The following is a 19685-nucleotide window of genomic DNA, read 5'->3' as shown; positions in this document are numbered from 1 at the left end:
GCATTTTTTTAATCCAATGCCAGGGAAGCTGTTGGATCTTATGCAGAAAATCAGAGAATAACAGCTGTCCGAAGAGTTTATCAACGAGGTTGTGTTAATCCAATGATCAATATTGAACAACTCTGGAGAGACTATAACAAGTATGAAGAGGTAAATTAGGCCAGAGTAGTTTATTATTATAACTAAGCCATTTTTAGTTTTTTTGTTTTTAATTTTTATGCATTGTGGATTTGTGGATTCTGGTCTCGTTAGTATAAGGTGCCTGGATATTAGCGCTACACAGGTTTGTTTTTATATTGATTGTAATCAAAGAACCATTCCTAATGTTTTTGGAAGGTTTTGAGAGTCTCCTAATACTACTGAGTTATTTTTTAGAGAATACCCTGGGAGAAATTACAATTCTTACAAAACCACTTGTATTCAGTGCTAAACCACACAGTCATGCATACACATTGCCATTCATCTCTTATTAAATGGGACCTTATTAGAATTGTTTCCAGTAGTAATGATCAGTTGCATTGCTTGTCTTTCATGTAGTTATAGTGCTGTGATTGTTGGCATGCAGGGAGGCTGCAGTCCAAGATCTTTGTCTCAGTGGCTTTTTTTTTTTTTTTTTTTTTTTTTTTTGAGAGAGGGAGGGCAAAAGTGAGCGAGGGGCAGAGAGAGAGAGGGAGAAAGAGAGGAGCGGGGCTCTTGCTCACCCGAAGCGGGGCTTGAGCTCACCTGATACTGGACTCACCTGATACTGGACTTGAACTGTGAGATATGACCTGAGCCGATATCAGATGCTTAACCAACTGAGCCACCCAGGTGCCCATCACTGGCACATTTTTTAACCAGCTGAGCTAATCAGCTTATATATGTAAACATACATGCCAAATAAGCTCTATTGTTAAAACAAAATTTCTGATATGTCCCTTGTGATAGGGAAGAACTGTGTAGGGTATTGAAACTGTTCCCTCATAGGCATGAGCAGTGGTTGTCAAATTTTTTGGTCTTGGGATTTTAAGAATTGATGAAGATTACAAAGAACTTTTAATTTTAATGTGGCTTTTATCTATTAGTATTTAGCATATTGAGATTAAAACTGAGAAATTTCCAAGATATTTATTATTTCATTTGTATTTCACAATAATAAATTCCTTACATTTTAAATTTTAACATAAATAGCATTAAAACAAACTGTCTTTTCCAAAGCAAGAAAAATTTAGTGAGGAGAGTGGCCTTGTTTTATATTTTTGTGAATCTCTACCTAACTTAATAGAAGTTAATGGAAGATTTTCATATCTGCTTCTAAATTCAACGTGTTATGATATTAATAACATCATGTAGCCTCTGAAAACCCCTGAAAGGGTCTTAGGGAACAGGACTCCTTGGACTACTTTTTGAGAATTACTAAATGTGAGAGATAATGTTTTGTATCTCCATGCTACTTTGGCATTTGTTTTTAAAGTTATGCAGACCTAGTTAAAAAAGGACTTTTAAAGTGAAGCGATGGCTGTTCACCCTGCTGAATCTGTACAGAGTTCTTTATTAGTATAATCTTATATGAAATAATTGACCCTTTCCAAATGATTCCTTATCTTTAGAAATTCCTGATACATGGAGACTTACTGCCAGCTCCTAACAGATATAAGCAGATCCTCCTTGATCTCTGAAGCATGTAATGTGATTGAATCTTTATTTTATTAACAAAGTCTTTTAAAATAAAGAATTTAAAGTGACTTAGTAAATGAACAGATTAACTGTATTATGCTAATGTTAAAATATACTTAATTTTAAAATAATATACATTTCCCTTTGTTTTTTCCTAGGGTATCAATATTCATTTAGCTAAAAAAATGATTGAAGATCGGAGTCGAGATTACATGAATGCTAGGCGTGTAGCAAAGGTATGGGGTTCTGACAGGGCACTTACTATAATGATGAGTATGGTGTTTACACAAGAGCTTTCTCTGTCTGATGTTCCTCTTGACATTTTCAATTATTAGCAATCTTAACCAGTGGCAGTTAATTGCATTGTCTGAATGGATGATATATTTGAAATGAAATACCTCTTTACATACATGTTAAAGGACAAAAATAGAATAAATCAAGTTTAGAAAAAATTTTTTTCTTTATTTTTTTTTTTAAGAGAGAGACAGAGGGAGAGAGAGAGAGAGAGAGAGAGAGAGAGAGAGAATATCTTAAGCAGGCTCCACACTGAGCACAGAGCCTGACATGGGGCTTGATCCCATGACCCTGGCATCATGACTTGAGCTCAAATCAAGAGTTGGACACTCAACAAACTGAGTCACCCAGGTGTCCCCGGAAAAAATTTTTTTAAATACATAAACAGGGGGCACCTGGGTGGCTCATGTGGTTAAGTGTTTGACTTTAGCTCATCATGATCTCACGATTCATGGGTTTGAGCCCCGTGTTGGGCTCTGTGCTGACAGATCAGAGCCTGGAGCCTGCTTCAGATCTGTGTCTCCCTGTCTTTCTCTGCCCCTGCCCCATCCATTCACTCTCTCTCTCTCTCTCTCTCAAAAATAAATAAACATTAAAAAAAATTAAAATACATGAGCGGGATATACAGACAAGGTTCTATCTACAGTTGATGAAACAGTTCTTATGCTTCCCTCCTATGTGCTCATACATATTTGAATATTGTACTACTTTATGGTCTCACAGGTCTCAGGGACAGATTTTTATCTTGTGGGCATACCTTTCCATTCATTGACACTGTTAGAAGTTAGGGAAGATAGCCTAGTAATACCAACTATTGAAATTTTAAAAGACAGACAGTGTCTCCAAAGATGGCAGTAATGATGCCACCAGATCATCAGTCATGTTGATCTGTCAACTCCCCTGTCCTGGAGAGTGACCTCCTAGATCACCTGCAGAGAGGGCCCAGGGGTGTTCTGTTCACTCAGGCCTGGGAACTCGTTCACGGGTAAGTATTCCTCTGTTATCTTTCTCCCTGCTCTTAGTTTTTAGAGTATATTAACAAAGTGGTATTTGGGAAAAATAGGCATTTGAACAAAGTATTCTAAACTGATCAATTCAATTCTGTATATCTGAGTTGTTCCTAGGCTCACCACAGAATTATAAATGCTTGTTGTCTAGGAATATGAGACAGTAATGAAAGGTTTGGACCGTAATGCTCCCTCAGTGCCTCCTCAGAATACTCCCCAAGAAGCCCAGCAGGTGGATATGTGGAAGAAATACATACAGTGGGAAAAGAGCAACCCTCTTCGTACGGAAGATCAGACGCTTATCACAAAAAGAGGTAACTTGATATTATCCCACAGGCTATTTGTTACCTCCAGTCTTCTTTTTTCTCTTATGTTCTTCAGATTCAATGAGTTCTATAGATCTATCTTCATGTTCACTGACCTTTATCATATCCAATCTGCTGCTAAACCCATCCAGTCAATTATTTGTTTCAGATATTATACTTTTCAGTTCCATAAATTTGTTTTAGAAATTTTTGTATTTTTAAAAAATGTATATTTATTTATTTTGAGAGAGAGTGAGTGCAAGTGGGGGTGGGGTGGAGAGAGAGGGAGAGCTGTCAGTGCGGAGCCTGTTGTGGGGCTCGATTTCATGAATGGTGAGATCATGACCTGAGCCGAAATTGAGTCCAGCGCTTAACCACCTGAGCCACCCAGGTGCCCCTGTATTTTTATAGTTCCTTTTTTATAGTTTCCATTTCTCTGTTGAGATTCCATGTCCATTACCATCTTTTTCTTTATGTCCTTAAACATATTTATAACAGTTCCAAAGTCCTCATCTACTAATTCCAATGTCTGCACTATCAGGGAGTTGGTTTCTTTTTCTCTTGACTGCGGGTCACATTTTCCTGTTTTGTCATAGTCTAGACAGTTAATTTTTTTCTTTTGGACATTGTACAGATATACAAATGACACATTATAAAGACTGGATCCTGCCATCTGCCTCTGAAAAATGTTGAGTTTTATTTTAACAGGGAGTTAAGTTACTGGCAGATCACCTGGACCTTGTTAGAATGGATCTGTTTTAGTTTTGCCCTTAATCTCAGGGTAAATCTCTTAGTCCTGGGACCAAGTTTTTACTCCTAAAAAAGAATGGAAAGTTCAAGGTGTTTACCCAGACCCTCTAACTTGATGGGACTCAAATTCTAAACTTGGTCTCCGTGACAGTGGGTAGCTGCTGAGAAACCTATTCCGCTCTTTCAGTCTTCCAGCTTTGCTTTTCACTGGAGCTGTTTGTATTCTTCTCTGTGTATGTATATTTCAGTGGCCTGCTAAAGATTTAAGGGCATTTCTGCTGATTTTCAGGCTCCACCCTCTGTGGCTGTCTCCTTTGGGGAATTTCCCCTCTTAATTTTCTAGCAGCTCTCGTAGTCCAGAATGCCATGTTAACTACTTCTAGCCAGTAAGACTTCAGTATTTCACTTGAGATCTAGCTATCCCAGAACTGTACACACAGGGATTGCCGCTGAGGGGAAAAGCCATATTAAATGTGGATCTTGGCCAGTGTGGTTCTGATTTTTTAAGGGCTCAATCTTCTCTGGTTTCTGTTTTGGCCACTGGTTTCTTTTGGTCATTCTCCTGCACCTTTAGATAGTTGTTTTTTGTATTTTTTGGTTTATGATTTTTATTTTCAGAAAAGTCTGATAGAAACAAATCTGCTGCTGCCAGAACTAGAATTTTTCTCAGTCTGGCCTTGCTCTTACCTATAAGCCTTTGTAGGTAGTTTCCTTTGCCTATACCATTTTCCTGGTTCTTCCTGCACTTCACTTACTCTCTCATCTGACCAGATTCTTCTTCTGATCTGATCTGATCAGTCCCTTCTTCAGATTTTGCTTTAGATGTCAGTTCCTTAGTGAAGCTTTTCTTGAGTCCTTAAACGACGTTAAGTCTGACTGCTGTAAGTTCAAGAGTACACTGTATTTTCCTCATCATAATAGCTACTAATTTTTATAATTGCTTTCGTACTATCAGTCTTCCCAACACACTGTAGACTTCTTGAGTATAGGAAGTGTTAGTCACTGATATGTTCACAGTGTCTCTCACATTCCCTAGCATATAGTTTGTGCTGGGTAAATACTAATTTAAAAATGATGGATGGGGGCACCTGGGTGGCTCAGTTAAGCATCCAACTCTTGATTTCAGCTCAGGTCCTGATCTCATGGTTCTTGAGATCGAGCCCCACATGAGGCTGTGCATTGACTATGCAGAGCCTGCCCTAGGATTCTCTCTCCCTCTCTCTCTCTCTGCCCCTCTTCTGCTTGCACACCTGTGCACACTCTCTCACTCTCTCTCACACACAAATAAATAAACTTTAAAAAATAATGGATGGATAGATGGGGCTTGGGTGGATAATGGTGCTTGATATCACTAAAGCTTGTATTTCTAATTATCATTCATTATCAAGGGAACTGTTTTAGCCTACTAAGTTAGTTGTGATGCTTGTATTGATAGTTTCATAAATAATATTTATTTTCATTGAATGTTATGAATGTCTTCCCTAGTTATGTTTGCTTATGAACAGTGCCTGCTTGTACTGGGCCATCACCCTGATATTTGGTATGAAGCTGCCCAGTATCTTGAACAGTCAAGTAAACTGCTTGCAGAAAAGGGGGTAAGTATTCCTCGTCCCCGTTTTGGCCTTTTCATGGTTTTAATATAGCAATAATTTGCTAAAAATATAACACTGAATTTTGGTAATGAAGTATAGGTGTTGAAAATTTTAATCTTCTGTTAGTATGGAGCTTAGTGACACTCAGAGTACTTCGTCAAAATTATACGGGCTGTTTCTTAAGGCATTAAAACGATGGTTTCTTCTGTATGTTAAGTAATATACAGAAGAAGTCTTTGGAATTTTTTTTAGAATCCAGACATGCATATGTGTCTGTATGTATATACATGAGTGTGTATATTCATTCTCTTTCAACTGTATTAAAATTATTGAAGAGTGAGCTTTCTTTTTTTTCCTCTCCTAGGATATGAATAATGCCAAATTATTTAGTGATGAAGCTGCTAATATATATGAAAGAGCCATAAGCACTTTATTAAAGAAGAATATGCTTCTTTATTTTGCATATGCAGATTATGAAGAGGTCAGTAACAATATTTAGAACTTTCTTATAATTGGAGTTTTTACTGTAGGACTGAATTACTTTTCTGGCTGCTTCTTTGCCAGGCATCTTGCTTTTAGTAGAGATGATGCAAAATGAACAGGTATTAGTCCTCAGCTCATTATATATTTATGCTCAAAGCAGCCATTGTGGGGTACAGCCTCTGGATTCCTCAGAGCTCAAATCCTGCTTGTTTATGAATATATATTTATATCCACTTCTTCTCTACCACCTTAGAGTCGCATGAAGTATGAGAAAGTTCACAGTATATATAACAGACTTTTGGCAATTGAGGATATTGACCCCACCTTGGTGAGTAACATCATAAGTGTCTTTAACACCTTTGCTGTCAGCTTTAACAAATTTTTAATTTACACATATTACAATTCACTGGTTTTTTTGGATATAGTTCTGTGAATCTTGACCAATAACATTGAGTCATGGGACCACTGTCACAATTATACAAAACACTTCAGTCACCTTGCAAAAATTCCATGATGTGACCCCCTTTGTAGTCTGATCTGTTCTCTTGTTTTTTTGTTTTGTTTTGTTTTGTTTTGTTTTGTTTTGTTTTGCTTTGTTTTGAATGAAGCAGACTGAAACAGTGAGGATTCCTCATGATCACAGTTTAAAGCCATTTATGGCACATAATTGTTGCCTAATAAATAAATCTTTTTAAATAAATGGAAGCAAGAGAAACCAACATTCTGGAAAGGAATTGGACTGCAACTCACTTTATCCTGAATTCTGCTGTATAATAGTGATTTTCAAAGTCCTGAGTTTCTATAGAAGTGCAATGAAGCTTTTTCATCGGGAGGAGAAGGGGACAGGCCAATGTATGCGGCCCTAGAGACCCTCTGCCTCAAGTGAAATCTACACTGCTTTTCTGTTTGTATTGGGATTCCACTGTTGTACTTGCTTGCGTTTATTCATCATTTTAAAATTCATTTAGCAAACTGCTCTGTGCTGTGTACCATGCTAGGTTCCAGAACTATAACAACAAACTGGAGGAAATCTCTTTCCTCAAGGAACTCCTAGTTCGTTCATCCATTCATGTATCCACCTGTCAAAACTGGGTAACACAGTTTAACATCATCAAAACTGGGCAAATCAGGACCCTATTCATATTCCAGAAACATTTGTTCACTGAACAAATATGACATACTTATCACGTGTTGAGCACTCTGTGGTGCTGAGTATAAAATGACTTATTAATAGTTTATCAGTAAAGTTACATTATATGGTCTTTGGAAAAATAGAGTAGTGGGCTTTTAAAGCAATAAACCAGGAAAGTATAAAGTTAAACATATATTATTAAACATGCTTGTATTAGATCAAACCTTTTTAGGTGTTGGAATTTATTAATGGAGTGTGTTCTAGTAGTTTCACTTTTATTTCCTCCTTAAAATTTAATTTGCATATTCTGGATTTAGGCAGTAGTGTTCATTGTACAACCTCATGCATATAGTAGAGACCTTGAATTGTACACTTTAAAGGGTGAATTTTGTGGTATGTGAACTATGTATCAATTTTTAAAAATTTATTTGTACACATCTTTAATACCAGAAAAACTTTGCTTGTGGATTTAAATAGAGCACTATCTATAAGCTTACTTTCTGTTGTCTTGGGTATTCAAGATTGCTTTCTTAGATAGGAAACATACTAGTATAGGAATAAAGTGAGACTGTATTGGATGCGACAGGGATCACATTAGGCTAACCTGTAGAAAAGAAATGCTTTTGGGGCGTCTGGGTGGCTCAGTCGGTTAAGTGTCCTACTTCAGTTCAGGTCATGATCTTGCAGCTTATGAGTTTAAGCCCCATGTTGGGTTCTGTGCCAACAGCTCGGAGCCTGGGGCCTGCTTCAGATTCTGTGTTTCCCTCTCTCTCTGCCTCCCTGCCCCAACTCACACTCTCTCCCCTCTCTCTCTCAAAAATAAATAAACATTAAAAAAAATTTTTTAATGTTTTTCCATAGGTATATATCCAATATATGAAATTTGCGAGAAGAGCAGAAGGTATCAAATCTGGAAGAATGATATTTAAAAAAGCAAGAGAAGATACCAGAACCCGCCACCATGTCTATGTTACTGCAGCACTCATGGAGTATTACTGTAGTAAGGTAAGTGCTGAAATATAAAGGTAAAATATTTCCTTCATCTGAGATACATTAATTAAAAGAAAGATAGTCCTGGTTTCTGTCATTAAGTTTTCTTGTTTTTTGTTTTTTGTTTTAAGATATTTTTAAGTAATCTCTACACCCAACATGGGGCTTGAACTCACAACCGAGATCAAAAGTCACATGCTCTTTTGACTGAGCCAGCCAGGTGCCCCTTCTGTTATTTTGTTTTTGTTTCTTGTTTTTTAAGTAGGCTTCACGCCCAGTGTGGAGCCCACCATGGGGCTTGAACTCATAACCACGAGATCAAGACCTGAGCCAAGACCAAACATCAGACATTTAACCAGCTGAACCACCCAGGCTCCCCCTGTCATTAAGTTTTAATTGCTCCATATCATAAAGGAAGTCCAAGTGTATCTGTGTAAAATTATATGAAACATCATCCAAATCCCCACTGCCTGCTTATTTATACCTTATTTAAGCCCCTTGGTTTTTTTTAGCTCAGCAATTTTTACTTAATATGATTTTAGTTTCCACTTTAATATTTAATGTAACTTGTTTAGGTGTTGTAGTTTTAATATTCTTTTGAGTATCTTTTCTGACATTTTATGGAAATCAGTACATTCCTCTCTACTTCTAGGACAAATCTGTTGCCTTTAAAATTTTTGAACTGGGTCTAAAGAAATATGGAGACATTCCAGAATATGTGTTGGCCTATATTGACTATCTTTCTCATCTCAATGGTAAGTCAATTCTAGATCTATAATGGTTATGTAATTTTTTAAAATTTATTTATTTATTTTGAGAGAGCATGAATGTGAGTGGGGGAGGGGCAGGGAGGGGGAGAGAGAGAGAGAGAGAAAGGGAGAGAGAGAGAGAGAGGGAGAATGAGAATCTCAAGCAGGCTCCACACTACCAGTGCAGAGTCTGACACGGGGCTTGATTGCACAAACCCGCGACATCATGACCTGAGCCAAAATCAAGAGTCTGATGCTTAACCGTCTGAGCCATGCAGGGGCACCCCTGGCTATGTAATATTAAACCATCAATATCATTCTCTGAAAATGGGTTTCTTTCTTTCTCAAATGTATTACAATTCTGTCATCACACCAGAACCAGGCACTTAATAAGCACTCAAGAAATATCTGTTGCCTATCAACCGTGAATTTGTATTTGAGTAATGGTAAGTGCCTTTTGACTCTACAGAATGATCTTTAATACGTCATCAGTGAAGTCACATCAGTAATAGGATAAAGCCTCAAATTCAGACTTGGGAGACACAGTTATTTACGGTCATCTCCAACGACTCTGGGCAAATCATCTCTTGTTTCCTGGGTGGGGGTGGAGGAATACAAAACAAATCTCTAGCCACCAAAACTCAAAAATGACAAAGTAGTAAAGTGAACTGCTTACAGCTTACTGGGGAAGAGATTTCAAAAAGAAACATTAGGTTTATTCCCATCTTTATTTCCCTGTCCTGTTGTATTAATAATAGTAGCCATTCTTTACTGAGATCGACCTTATACCAGGCACTGAGCTAGGGGATTCAGGTACATGTAGATGTCTCATTTGGTCTAGTTACCCACAGTCCAGGATATGTAATTTCTTGACCAGCAGTGATCTGGTATAGAAATTGGTTTAATAAAGAAATATACAATTATGTGTCATGTAAATGAGTTAGATATCACAGGTATATATCAATGCTTTGAATGATATTTTAGAAAAATACAGATAACATTCTTTATATAAGTAGAGAGGAATAAAACTTAAAAATCATTTTATATTTTAGCTTAGTGATTCTACACTCTGGAAAAGGACTGAACTCCAGAAAATGAGACGTGGAGCATTTAATTAAAAATTAATTTTCTCATATAGAATTAATGTTCCTCACCAATTGCAAACTATTTTGATTTTTTTAGAATACCTACTAGTAGGGGCACCTGGGTAGCTCAGTTAAGCATCCAATTCTTGATTTCAGCTCAGGTCATGATCTCAACCATTAGTGAGTTCAAGCCCTGCCCTGGCTCTATGCTGACAGAACAGAGCCTACTTGGGATTCTCTCTCTCTCCCTCTGTCTCTGTCCCTTCCCAATTTGTGCACACCCTCTATCTCAAAATAAATATAACTTAAAAAAATAGAATAACTACTAGTATATATATGTTATTCTAAAAATGTGGATGTCGGGCGCCTGGGTGGCTCAGTTCGTTAAGCATCCACCTTTGGCTCAGGTCATTATCTCACCGCTCTCGTGAGTTCGAGCTGTGCTGACAGCTCAGAGTCTGGAGCCTGCCTCAGATCCTGTGTCTCCCCCTCTCTTTATCCTTCCCGTACTTGCACTCTGTCTCCCTCTCAAAAATAAACAAACATTAAAAAAAATTTTAAATGCCGATATCTGTTATCAGCATTGTCTTCCAACATCAGTGTTTTACATAGTTCATTCATTTGTTCATCCATCCGTCCATCCATCCATCTATTCATCATCTATTCAGTACCTTCAGGACCTTCTGGTTACTAGAGTCCAGGAATACAAAGGTGACTAGGACTCTATTCCTATCAGAGCATTCTCATGGGGGAATCCAATGTGTAAACATAACTATATCGATGTCTGGTGTTTAATTGTAGCATTAGTTCTTGGGTTAGGTGTAAATCTGGTTTCCAATTTCTCATCTGCAGACCAGTCATAATAAGAGTGCCTCTTGTAGGATTGTTGAGAGGATTAAATGGGGATTAAATGGGTTTTTGCATGTGGTTGACCTCTACATGGAATGTGGTGTGTATACTGTAAATGTGAACTAGTTATGATGATAGTGGCAATCATAAAAAAATGTTCTGCTATAATAGAGCCCTGAATGAAGTACAGCACTTTGGAAGCACAGAGAAGAAAGTACAATTTAAGTTCTGGAGCTGTGCTGTGCAGTTATAGCAGCCACTAGACTACTGATTATTGAGCACTCGAAACATGGCTAAGGCCAGGGGCATGTGGGTGGCTCAGTCGGGTCAGTGCCGGACTTCAGCTCAGGTCATGATCTCGCAGTTTGTGAGCTCAAGCCCCGCATGGGGCTCTGTTCTGACAGCTCAGAGCCTGGAGTCTGTTTCAGATTCTGTGTCTCCCTCCCTCTCTGTTCTTCCTGTGCTCACACTCTGTCTCTGTCTCAAGCATAATAAGTAAGTAAGTAAGTAAATAAATAAATAAATAAATAAATAAATAAAAAATTTCATTAAAAAAAAAAAAAAAGGAATGTGGCTAGCCCAAAATGAGATGTGGTGTGAGTGTAAAATACATACCAGGGGCGCCTGGGTGGTTCAGTCGGTTAAGCGGCCGACTTCAGCTCAGGTCATGATCTCTCGGTCTGTGAGTTCGAGCCCCGTGTCGGGCTCTGTGCTGACCACTCAGAGCCTGGAGCCTGTTTCAGATTCTGTGTCTCCCTCTCTCTGACCCTCCCCTGTTCATCCTCTGTCTCTCCCTGTCTCAAAAATAAATAAATAAAACATTTAAAAAAATAAATAAATAAAAAATAAAATAAAATACATACCAGATTTCAAAGAATCAGTACCAAAAAAAGAAAAAAAAAGTAAAATATCTTAATTTTTCATATTAATTACGTGCTAAAATAATTTAGATATATTGGGTTAAGTAAAATATATTAAAATTAATTTCACCTGTTTTTACTCTTTTAAGTGGGGCTAGCAGAAAATTTAAAATACTTATGTTAGCTTGCATTGTATTTCTGTTGGACAATGGCATTCTAGAGGCAACATGAGATGGGTCTTAAAGGATGAACATAGTTAGCCAGGAAAAGATGTAGGAAAATGCATTCTTGCCGGTAGAGAACACAGCATGAAAAGCAGTGGGAAACTTATGTGGAATGGTAGAAAGTGTCTGGAGCAAAGCTTGGATTAAAGTGAAAAGAATAAAATATTTTAATCTCTTGGTTTTAGTTTGCATACGGTCATGTAGTAAAAACTGAATAACTACCTAGAGTCAATAAAAACTAACACTGCTGGATTTTTTTTAAACAACTTTATTGAGGTATAGTTTATATACCATAAGTGCACCTGTTTTAAATATAAAATTCATTGATTGTTAGTAAATTTACTGCTGAATTCTTTAAAAAAAATCCTTAAAAAAATTTTTTTTAAATGTTTATTTTGAGAGAGAGAACACATGAGCAAGGGCAGGCAGAGAGGGAGGGAGACACAGAATCTGAAGCAGGCTCCAGGCTCTGAGCTGTCAGCACAGAGCCCGACGCGGGGCTTGAACCCACAAACTGTGAGATCGTGACCTGACCAACTGAGCCACCCAGGTGCCCCTGAATTATTAAATTTTAATATATCCCTTAACAAGAAGTGTTATTTTCCTGCTTCCAGCTACAGAGGACCTCCCAAGACTTCAGTTTTAATTGTACCTATATAAGAATTTAAAGTAGTTATGTAGAGAGCAGTCCTGGTACTGCAAAATAAAATCAACAGTATATAAATTTGAGTGTGCCACCCATCACAGTCCACGTACTTAAAAAACATCAGTAGTCTGACACAATGTCAGCACATACGTAAGTTATTTTTATTTAAAAAAAATTTTTTTAAGTTTATTTACTTAGAGTGAGCAAGAGAGCACGTGAGCATGAGTGGAGGAGGGGCAGAGAGAGAGAATCCCAAGCAGTCTCCATGCTGTCAGCTCAGAGCCTGACATGGTCTCAACCCTACAACTGTGGAATGATGACCTGAGCCAAAACCAAGAGCCTGATGCTTAACTGACTGAGCCACCCAGGCACCCCTAATTTTTGTTATTTTTAAAAGACCAGTGGGATACCTCATTTAGATATCATACTGTTATAAATCATTAGACATTATAACTGCAGTATATACAGAAGGAGGGGTGAACTACAGGTAAAAAGACCTGGCTTCCAGTTACAGCTGTTATTCAGTAATAGTGAGCCAGATCAACTCAATCCTTTTGAACCCCAGGTTAACCCATCTATAAACATTGGGGTAATGGTTACCTTTCTGCATAGGACTTTTATGAGAATTATAGGAGATTATGCATGTGCAAATACACTGTTGATTATAAAACAGTTTTAATATTTAATATCTTTTTTAATATCCTAGAGGACAATAATACACGAGTTTTGTTTGAACGCGTTTTAACATCTGGAAGCCTTCCTCCAGAGAAGTCTGGGTAAGCTGTTGGGAAAACTTGGTTGGGTTCTAATGGCAGCTTTAATACTTGAATTTGTGATGTGTGGATGAACATTTCTTGAGTATAATTTCAGGAGATGTTTCCCTTTTCCCTTGAAGCTTACTTACAAATGCCTACCTGTAATATTTTCATACCTGTTTAAGATTTTTAATTTTTGATAGAGTGTGAGAGTGGGAGGGGAAGAGAGAGAATCCCAAGCATACTCCACACTATCAGTACAGAGCCCGACTCGGGGCTTGATCTCACAAAACATGAGATCGTGACCCGAGCTGAAATCAAGAGTTAGACACTTAACTGAGCTACCCAGACACCCTCTTTTTTTAAGATTTTTAAAAAGTGTTTGCCTACTGATTACATATTTAAGAGATGTGTTAGCAATTTATTATTTTAATATATCTTCCTACTTGACTATGCCTCTAGAAATTAACATGAACAAATAAAGTTCTGAAAGTTTTACGTTACTCGAGAGCAGTGACTCTTACATATTAAAAGTTACACCAGACATATTACATCCCTGGTTTATGCTTTTGACTCCATCATCAGTTTTACCAGAGGAACATGGTGTAGAGCTACAGTATAAATAAGGCTTTGGAGTCTTGGGTTCAAATTCCAGCTCAGATCTTTGATTACACCTTGGGCAGATTTCATGACCTTTCCAAACCTTATGTCATTGAGTAACAATAATGTCTACCACTGTGGACTTTTCGTGATAGCCCTATTCCTGGTATGTAGTAGGCATTCAGTATGTTACTTTAGCACAAAGGGGCTTAGTAACAGTTAAGTAGAGTCTCAGAATTAATTTTGGCTGTTACAACAGTGCTGAGGTAAAAATATGTCCCAAATAATCTGTTAAGAAAAAACAGCAATATTAGATTTTAGAATATATTTTTATTCATACATTGAGTGAAGAATGTATTCTACAGAATAATTCATGCCACTAAACAAAAAGCCACATTATTCAGGAGAAATTGGAAATCTGTGTATGTTCCTTTTTCAGCTCTCCCTGCTAAAGTTTACCTTCTTTAAGGCAAATGTGCTCTTACCACAGGGGATAGGAAAATGTGCTAAATAAGCAAAAACTCAAAAAAGGGCTTAAATATACTAGTGTGCAGGGCGAAGTGTTATGATGTCTATAATTCACTTTCAAATACTTCATCAAAAGTAAGATTAAGTACTGCAAAATATTAACGATTAAATCTTAATGATGATATATAGGTATTTGTTATACTGCCCTATAGTTTAATAAGAGCTTTTTGTAATTAAAAGGGAAGGAGGGACCTTAAGGCTTTTTTTGTAAATGGGCTCCCTGTTCCAAACCCAGAATAATGAAGTACTGATTATACTTATTACAGAGAAATCTGGGCCCGATTTCTAGCTTTCGAAAGCAATATCGGTGATCTAGCTAGTATACTGAAAGTGGAGAAGAGACGGTTTACAGCATTCAAAGAAGAGTATGAAGGCAAAGAAACAGCTTTGCTGGTGGACAGATACAAGTTCATGGATTTATATCCTTGCTCTGCAAGTGAACTAAAAGCGCTTGGTTATAAGGTATGTACTTAGGATCAAGATGTGTGTCGTGTCCCTACTTTTCCCATGTTTTAGAATAGCTCATGGATACACATACCTCTAAAGCAAATTCTGAAATAGAAATTAGTTTCAGAGTAGTTTTCCAGAAAACAGGAAAAAAGTTCAGGGATTTTTCTTGATTTTGAAACACTGAGTATCAAAAGTACTGAAGAATGAGATTTAACAAATGCTTATGCCCTTCCCGTGACATTGTCAACACCCTGTATCTTCTGTCCGGTGGGCAGATGGAGGTATTGTGGAAGGAAGAAAATTTCTAATAGCTCTTAAAACGATGAACGTGTTTTGATAGCTCTTAAACCAAATGTAGTTCCTGTGGGTATAATGAAGAACCCTCACTACTTGTTTATAAATCAGTACAGTTCCCTCAGAGATTTGTATCTCAAAACAGTACTTCAGGGGGGCTCTTCAGGAAATTAGCTTATCTAGGAATGGAACTCTTCATAGACATCTGAGTCATAAGAAAAGAAATCTGGCCCTGAACCTGTTCAGGTCAGGGGGAAAGATATTGAGGTTTATACAGCTCCATCAGTAATAGCCCTGGCTGAGAAAAATATTATTCTATCATTTCTTGATTTTTTCCCCCCACTGTGTCATGAAAACAAAGACCAAGATGGAAACCCAAAGGGAAGCTATAGCCACAGAATCTTAGGTTGGTCCCTTTATGCCAACCAGCATTAAGATGTTCCTGACTATCATTCTCCATTTCCTCACCAGGTCTTGCTGGTCTGGTATCTGAACCAGATTTAAATGTTTGAGAAAAATTACCCATACATGAACTTCAGACCTTTTTATTAATGGAAACCCCAGTTCTGTGCCAGTCCCAGATCCCTATTCTGTAACTAGGGGTTACTGCTCAGGAATGATTGAGTTCTACTTCTAGTTTAAGTACTTCTCAATGAAAAGCAAAAGACCTTTTAAGACCCCGCTATGTGAAGTTATTAGCAAAGACCATTTCAACTTTACCAAGGTGAAAATGGAAATGAAGGAAAATAGACCTTACTCTTTCCAAGTAGAACTACTTCTTAAATATGAATTCTCCATCTCATATTTCTATTTCTACTCTTTCATTTTTGGGGAGAAAGATTAAATGTACTAGAGTGTATATATAATGGGAGAAGGGAAGAGAAAAAAAAGCAATTCCCAGTGGGCCTACTCATTTAGATCTGCCACCAACTGCATTTGAACAAAGGTTGAGAAAGCAAAATGCTCTTCTACCTGTTGAGGGTGGCAAAAGGGGCTCTTCTGGTTGTGGCCAGGCAGGCTGATGCCAGTGCCTGTAGCAGAGAAACTCCTCTGGGACGGGGCCTCCACTGCCAGGTGGCCACACTGCCCCTTTTCATCCATCTTAGAGAATTGTTCTCAGCCCTGGTGGGCCATTGCTGATAAACTATAAAAGAGGATGGTGGATGGGTTTGAGGTCAGAGGCCTGTGCCCCCAATCCTCGCTCTACTTTTTAGCTATAGGACCTTGAAAATATCAGACCTTCTTTGAGCTTCAGTCCCTTCTAGAAAATGGAGAGGCTACTATTGGGCTCATCAAAGAGGGAATAAATGGCTAAAACCATCTGGACAAATAGTGGCTGCTCCATATATATTTCTCCTCCCCTGTAACAATAGGTTGGGGATAATCTTTTATTTTGCTAACAAAACCTTATAACTAAGTGACTGTTTTAGCTTTCATAAAGCAGGACTTCACTTAACCAACCCAGCTTCACTTAAATTCATACTGTTCAATTCTAGTAGAAGGGAAGAGTCAGAAGAATACCTAAAATTGTAAGTTACCCCACTCTCTACCTGGCCCAATCTTAAGTATCTACCCAGAAAATCTTGTATCTAGCCCACAAATGTCCTACCTGGTAACATGGAGTCTAATGATTTCTTACCCAGGGTTAGGGGGAGGTTATGAAACACCTGCGTAGCATTCCTTATTGAGTATTTAACCGTCTTTACCATCAGATTCTTACTTATCCCTCTTGGTTCCCTTTCTATGGTTTTAACCCAGTGATTCACAGTGTATCCTCAAGACTGTAGAACTGCACAATTATACTCTAAGTCCCTTTTTCAGGTTTAGGATTCTTCTGTTCTGCATTTTCAGGATGTCTCCCGGGCTAAGCTAGCAGCTATAATTCCAGACCCAGTTGTAGCTCCTTCTATAGTGCCTGTTCTGAAAGATGAAGTGGATAGAAAACCAGAATACCCTAAACCAGACACTCAGCAGATGATTCCATTTCAGCCACGACATTTAGCACGTAAGCCATGACTTTAGATCCAGTACTGAGACCTCTGTTTGTTGATTTAAATCCAGAGGTGGGGGTGGGGGAGTGATGTGACCTTTCCATTGTAGGTTAATTATTAGACTCAGGGTGACCGTGACAAGTGACTTGGCTGCAATCTTTGAAGCAAGAAGAGTTAAGAATGTCTTTAAAAACAACAACAAAAAAACCCTCAATGATCCAGATTCTAGTAACCCATTTTGGCAGTGACATTAGACAGTCTTCAGAAATGCTGCTACATACAAGTTACCTGTACAACTGGAAACTTACTGCATGATGCTATTTGGTATCATTTATACTTACTGATGGGTAGTAGCCCCTCTAGATCCTATGTGAACAAGGCCCTTATGATTAATTATGTTGTTGAGTAATGGACTTTAAACAGGATTGCTGAACACCTGATTTATGAGGCTTAGAAATGGTCTTCAACAAAAACTGACTCAAGCTCAGCCCCCGGGTTGTCTTACTCAAAGTCACTTGTTAACTTTTCTGCCTCCCAGTGGCCATGGGGTTGAGACTGCTCTGTCTCATCCACTTTAGTTTGGTCAAACACGTAAAGCACTAAAAACAATTTAAGATATCCAGAACAAAACAACATAGACCTAGAACTTTATGTATAAATTACTTCTTACGGATTTATTTCAACTGTTTATAGAAATTCTTACATCCTATTTGATTCCCACCCTTTCTTCTCTCACAGCACCAGGCTTACACCCGGTCCCCGGTGGCGTATTCCCAGTACCACCTGCAGCCGTCGTTTTAATGAAACTTCTCCCTCCTCCCATCTGCTTCCAGGTTTGTTTATTGTCTTCCTGATAGATGCTTGCTCTATGGGTTATAAAAACTGTGTACTTCTTTTCTTGTCTCACGGGAAATGTAAAGTAGCACAATTCTAACTTGTCAGATTATTGGGGATTAAAATTTGTGTCACAACAGGGTCCTTTTGTACAAGTGGATGAACTGATGGAGATTTTCCGAAGATGCAAGATACCAAATAGTAAGTGACGACAGCTCCACCCTAGAGCCGAACTCACGTGACCCCCCAGGCAGGAGATGGTTATTCTTTGCCACTGAGGTTTCCCAATCCAGCTAGCCATCTTGCAGGAGTACAATGAACCCTCAGAACGATCCAAACCCTCTGATACAGAGAGGCTTGTTCATATCCTAATGTCACTGAGTAAAAAGTGGGTCTTTTCTATTCATGTGAACATGCACTGCGAGTTGGCTTTCGAAAGTAATTTTAAGAGCAGCTTTGGTCTTTAATTATGTAGTATCACTACTGCTCTCCCTTGCTCTGCTAATAGTAGGCTAGGAAATCAACTGTAAAGTGTCCAATAGCAGGGCAGTCTTTCACAGGAGCGGACTCTGAAAGCTCCTCCAACAGTCCTTTCCGTTTTGTTTGCGTAGCTGTGGAGGAAGCTGTGAGGATCATCACCGGCGGCGCCCCGGAGCTGGCTGTAGAGGGCAATGGCCCGGTGGAAAGCAACGCAGTACTCGCCAAGGCCGTCAAAAGGCCCAACGAGGATTCAGACGAAGATGAAGAAAAGGGAGCTGTCGTCCCTCCTGTTCATGACATTTACAGAGCGCGGCAGCAGAAGCGAATTCGGTGAAGCCGGCTCCAGTCCTGCCTCTGAAAGGAAACTTATCCAGGATTCCCTTTTTGCCTCTTAAGTCATATGTTTAAAAGAGACAATGCTTTGTTACAAGGTCCTTGGAAACAAAGTTGTATTGTCATTGGTGCCTCTATCATATGGTTCTTGAGAAAAAACAAACCAACCTGTGTGAAATTTAGAATACAGAACAGACCTGTGCTCTAAGCAAAATTAGGTTTTCAAAAATGTGAGAACAGCACAAAATGGCAGAACCACATTTTGTTCCCTCTTCAAGGGTGTCTTGTATGTGCCGCTTGAAGACTTGTGAGTTTTCAACAGTTTTATTTTAAAAACTGGATGGCTTATGATTGTAAAGCATTTTATCACATTTTCTGAAAACAGTTGTTCTCGGTTTGCTTATGTAGAGTCCTGCCTTATTGTTTGTTTTTATTTATGGCAGAATGTATGGAATCTGTTTTGTAGTTTAAAATTTTAAAACAATCCTTTAAAAAATAAAAGGATCTCAAAAATGTCATGCCTCCCGCTGCTTCCTCCATTCAGAACGTATTTAAGGGGCACCTGGGTGGCTCAGTCAATTAAGTATCCGACTCTTGGTTTCAGTTCAGGTCATGATCTCACAGTTCGTGACTTCAAGCCACACATCAGGCTCTGGGCCGACAGCATGGATTCCTTCTCTCCCTCTCTCTCTGCCCCTCCCCTGCTCACTCTTTCTCACAAACATTTTTTTTAAGAAGAATGTATTTAAAATAGAGACTTATGGGGCACCTGGGTGGCTCAGTCGGTTAAGCGTCTGA

The 19685-nt window shown here is 38.4% G+C and overlaps 1 protein-coding gene across 1 annotated transcript in view; it reads left to right on the top strand.

The window, feature by feature from the left end:
- The window catches only part of CSTF3 (cleavage stimulation factor subunit 3), a 72488-nt gene extending 53086 nt beyond the window's left edge, over positions 1-19402 (top strand). The window contains exons 8-21 of the mRNA XM_045484892.1: positions 24-150; positions 1815-1892; positions 3109-3271; positions 5498-5607; positions 5969-6085; positions 6341-6415; positions 8081-8224; positions 8862-8964; positions 13329-13398; positions 14772-14967; positions 17101-17254; positions 17979-18073; positions 18215-18275; positions 18686-19402. Coding sequence (XP_045340848.1) covers positions 24-150; positions 1815-1892; positions 3109-3271; positions 5498-5607; positions 5969-6085; positions 6341-6415; positions 8081-8224; positions 8862-8964; positions 13329-13398; positions 14772-14967; positions 17101-17254; positions 17979-18073; positions 18215-18275; positions 18686-18888 — 1696 coding nt within the window. The 3' untranslated portion in view covers positions 18889-19402. The remainder of the gene's footprint in view (positions 1-23; positions 151-1814; positions 1893-3108; positions 3272-5497; positions 5608-5968; positions 6086-6340; positions 6416-8080; positions 8225-8861; positions 8965-13328; positions 13399-14771; positions 14968-17100; positions 17255-17978; positions 18074-18214; positions 18276-18685) is intronic.
- The last annotated feature ends 283 nt before the right edge of the window (positions 19403-19685 follow it).

Source organism: Leopardus geoffroyi, chromosome D1, assembly GCF_018350155.1.
Source record: "Leopardus geoffroyi isolate Oge1 chromosome D1, O.geoffroyi_Oge1_pat1.0, whole genome shotgun sequence".
Lineage (NCBI taxonomy): Eukaryota > Metazoa > Chordata > Mammalia > Carnivora > Felidae > Leopardus > Leopardus geoffroyi.
Note: the sequence above shows the minus strand (reverse complement) of the source record. Positions and strands in the feature narration are given on the sequence as shown.